The sequence below is a fragment of the Formica exsecta genome, unplaced genomic scaffold (genome assembly GCF_003651465.1).
Source record: "Formica exsecta isolate Colony F162 unplaced genomic scaffold, ASM365146v1 scaffold512, whole genome shotgun sequence".
NCBI lineage: Eukaryota > Metazoa > Arthropoda > Insecta > Hymenoptera > Formicidae > Formica > Formica exsecta.
In genome coordinates, this window is record NW_021852364.1 from 798389 (window position 1) to 803060 (window position 4672).

General features: G+C 33.1%; 1 protein-coding gene across 1 annotated transcript in view; it reads right to left on the reverse strand.

The window, feature by feature from the left end:
* LOC115241833 (nuclear receptor coactivator 2-like) overlaps window positions 1-4672 on the reverse strand; it is a 143490-nt gene that overhangs the window by 20088 nt on the left and 118730 nt on the right. The window contains exons 4-7 of the mRNA XM_029817772.1: window positions 3936-4052; window positions 3359-3539; window positions 2211-2581; window positions 275-504 (exon numbers count right to left, since the gene is read on the reverse strand). Coding sequence (XP_029673632.1) covers window positions 275-504; window positions 2211-2581; window positions 3359-3539; window positions 3936-4052 — 899 coding nt within the window. The remainder of the gene's footprint in view (window positions 1-274; window positions 505-2210; window positions 2582-3358; window positions 3540-3935; window positions 4053-4672) is intronic.

Below are 4672 nucleotides of genomic sequence, written 5' to 3' on the forward strand. Positions count from 1 at the left end.
TATATATAATTTAATTAATTTACTGTAAAAATGGCATGTCTCACAAAATCCTCTCTGCTCGAAAAAAAGAATAATTAAGCTGCTGCTTTTTTAAGATATTAAAATATTACTTTCATATAATATAATATAGTCAAATGACATTCCTTTCGACTTTGATATACTTTTTAATGAACAATCATTTATCGAGTTATCAGAGAATAAGATATGAGTATGATATCATGTTTACAATATCGTTGCATTAATTCTAAGTAATAAGAGCAGTGTGCAAACTTACCCGATGATGGAATTAGTAGCCATCATGAAATCGCTATCGTGCACATTCATCACACTTGCTTTGAAAAATTTTGACTTTGTTTGAATCTTAAGAAACTTATCAGGACTAACGCGCAGTCGGTATACATCGCTCGTATTTTCACCGAGTTGAAGCGTATCGCTCAAATGTTTCGAGAGCGTATTGAGATCATGAGGGTGGCACAAATCCTTAATCGTTGTGCCTATCAGGTCCTGCAATAGAACGTATCTGTGAATATCTCTCAAGCAATTCTGCGATACGTAAATAATTATATAAATATTATCCTTGTTAGAAATATAGCTTAAAATATCTTATCTCAATCTTAAAAACTAATTTTGGAATAAAAATTCTTTTAATCAACTTCGATCAATTATTTCCTCAATTTAAATATGTGATTTAAAAATAACAATTCAAAAATATCTTCTTTTTCAGCGTACAGAAAAGATATTATCTTTCGGCATAAATATGCATAAAATAAAAATATTTTAAAAATGACTTGAAAGCTGTTGGAAAATGTATTGTTAAATTATCATCATCAATCATATTTAATCTTCTTCTAATTGAATTAAATAATAGTGAACAAATGTGATTAATTTTGTACTGTAGCAAAAGAAAGATAATAAGAGCTTTCGCATAAAATATAAAATATTTTTGATAATTATTAAATATATTAAATAAATTTCAAAGAAAACTCATATATATATTTTTTTAAAAAAATTTATATTACACACACACACAAAGTAAAACAAGAAAATGATCTTATTCAGAGTATTTCTCCGTAAAGAAACACTATTTGCTTCATATAATAGCGTCCAATTATTATTGAATTGGCATATCGGAATGAACGTAATAGTAATCAAGATATACGATGTGGTTGTACGCACCCTTACCTTGCTTAGGTACTTGGAGTAAACGGGGGATAACCAACTGACGTCAACCGCGATAATCTTCCCAGTGGTATCCAATTTGACGGTGAATTGTTCAACGGGAGGTGGACCAATGGGTTTCTCGATTGGCGGTATTCTACGCGCTACGCACATCACGCAAGGACCAATGTCTGACGACTCGGAGGACACATCACCGCTCTCCAGACGATCAGCGTTACTGGGCAGAAGAGCAGAACAGATTTGCATAGACTCGTACTTCGATACTCGCTGTTGCTTCTCTTCCATAGTCTCGTCCTTATCATCGGGAGGCTTCACCAAGAAGCGGCAATTGAAGGTGCGGTTCCTGGTCTGAGGTTGCGGCTCGCTGGTCCAGCCTGCAATATATCGAACTCGAGTATGTCATTTTTTTAAACGCGAAAGAATTATATCGCGCTAACATTACAGCTAATTAAAAATCAATCTAATTTTACTCGCTTTTCAGTGCAGGATATTTCTATTTCGCATAAAATATAAAATATTTTTGATAATTAATAAATATATTAAATAAATTTCAAAGAAAACTCATATATATTTTTTTAAAGAAATTTATATTACACACACACACACACAAAGTAAAACAAGAAAATGATCTTATTCAGAGTATTTCTCCGTAAAGAAACACTATTTGCTTCATATAATAGCGTCCAATTATTATTGAATTGGCATATCGGAATGAACGTAATAGTAATCAAGATATACGATGTGGTTGTACGCACCCTTACCTTGCTTAGGTACTTGGAGTAAACGGGGGATAACCAACTGACTAAATATATTAAATAAATTTCAAAGAAAACTCATATATATATTTTTTTAAAAAAATTTATATTACACACACACACAAAGTAAAACAAGAAAATGATCTTATTCAGAGTATTTCTCCGTAAAGAAACACTATTTGCTTCATATAATAGCGTCCAATTATTATTGAATTGGCATATCGGAATGAACGTAATAGTAATCAAGATATACGATGTGGTTGTACGCACCCTTACCTTGCTTAGGTACTTGGAGTAAACGGGGGATAACCAACTGACGTCAACCGCGATAATCTTCCCAGTGGTATCCAATTTGACGGTGAATTGTTCAACGGGAGGTGGACCAATGGGTTTCTCGATTGGCGGTATTCTACGCGCTACGCACATCACGCAAGGACCAATGTCTGACGACTCGGAGGACACATCACCGCTCTCCAGACGATCAGCGTTACTGGGCAGAAGAGCAGAACAGATTTGCATAGACTCGTACTTCGATACTCGCTGTTGCTTCTCTTCCATAGTCTCGTCCTTATCATCGGGAGGCTTCACCAAGAAGCGGCAATTGAAGGTGCGGTTCCTGGTCTGAGGTTGCGGCTCGCTGGTCCAGCCTGCAATATATCGAACTCGAGTATGTCATTTTTTTAAACGCGAAAGAATTATATCGCGCTAACATTACAGCTAATTAAAAATCAATCTAATTTTACTCGCTTTTCAGTGCAGGATATTTCTACGAGATTAAATTGGAAAATCGAATTAAAAAGTTTTATGATACATCTATTTATAGTAACATTAAAGCCTGAAAAATTTTAATATTTTAAGAAGTCCAAATAAATCTTGTTTTTTCAATTAATTTGAATTAAATAAACTTTAAGAACTAAATTTCTTAAAAATTCTTTCTAAGGAAAGAAGTGACATCAAAATTTATCTCAAAAATTATGTAATTAAAATTCAAAGCGGATATTATGATGAAGCATCCTGCACAACTATAGATATGATGAAGCATCCTGCACAACTATATATATTATCATAATTATAATTTTTGGGAAAAAAATTCAAAATATAAGAATAAAGATTAATTGACCAAGACTGTGATTGGATTAATATATGTGTACATGCAATGCAGGGACAATGGAAATCATGATTAAAAGAAGCATTCCATCAGAAATACATGTGCCATTCCTCGACTTAATGGAAACTATTTTTAACTACAAAGGATGAAATAAAAAATGAGGAAATGAAAAATGAGACTCTGAAGGAACAGGATCTTTGCATTGAATTATTCATGACCTGCTAATTATGCTTATCTACAATCTACCCTATTCAAATAGCACAACCCCTAAGGAAAGGAATGTACCACCGTTCGCGATACAGTTAAAAATACATACCTAACGAAGACATAGGTAACAAACTAGGCATAAAGGTGTTGTGATCCCCATGATGAATAATATTGTAAATATCCTTTCCGAGTACATCGTCCTTCGTGTAATTTATGTACTGCGTTATGTTCTCCGTAACGTACTCCACGCGGCCCTCCGTATTTACAACAAATAGAAAGCCGTCTAGCGCCTGTATGAAAAAAAATATGATTAAATTTATTAATAATATTTTTTTTGGAGTAATGCAGTTGTTAAAAGCCATCACACACAAAATTCCGTAAGGGAGTAAGACGTAAGCGTAAAAAAATGGACCAATCCCAATTGAGTATTTGGCTCTCCGTAACCCCTCCATTTTTATGGAAAGCCCGATACTCGATTGGGATTGGTCGATTTTCTTACGCTTACGTCTTACGTCCTTACGGAATTTTGTGTGTGATGGCCTTAATGCAGAATAATTTTTGAAGGAATGCAAAGTAATGCCGTTTAAAATTTTTCTCTGATACATTCTTCAATTCTCGAACAATATCTAATGATGAAAAAAATCTGAATTTAATTTCACTTATTAATTCAAACCGATAATACGAACCTCGAGTAAGATAGGGCCAACTTGATCGTTGGACAGTATGTTAGGATTCGACGAGGACACTTCCCCCTGTTGTACGGCATGACTATTGGAGCCCTCTTGTTGCCTAAAGTGCCGAATCTGCCACAAAAAAAAATAAAACACGAATTAAGTAATGTTTTTTGTAATCACTGCGTATTCTATTCATCATATATTACACTGTAAATTTACAGGCTATCATGAGCTATGCATAGAGGATCTTTGAAAACGCAAAGTCAATTTGTAATCTCTTTTCCTTTTTTTTTTGGAATACTCTGTATATAAAAATTGTGCAATACAATAGATATATGATCAACTGATAATAAATAATAACATTATCCAGAAGAATATATAATCACAAATATTTATAATATCTGTACCAAATTTTCTATAAATTTTACAAATATTATAAAAGTCTTATAACCATTAAAATAAATACATCGCATCGATATCTATGTTTATCTCACTATAATTTGACATGCGTAAATTTGGGAGCAGATCCCTCATAAATAAGTGGTGTCTAAAAAAATTTTACGATTGCTTAATGTAATTTAAAAAATTAATGACATAGAATAAAAAAAATATAATCATATAGTACCAATTTCAACTTTCGTAATTTTGATATTAAAAGGGCTGCGAGGAAGCCTTTATCTCACATTCGATTTAGGTAATCGTCTCTCATGCGTTCGTCTCGCCTCACTAATGTCCGTACAAAAGCGTCG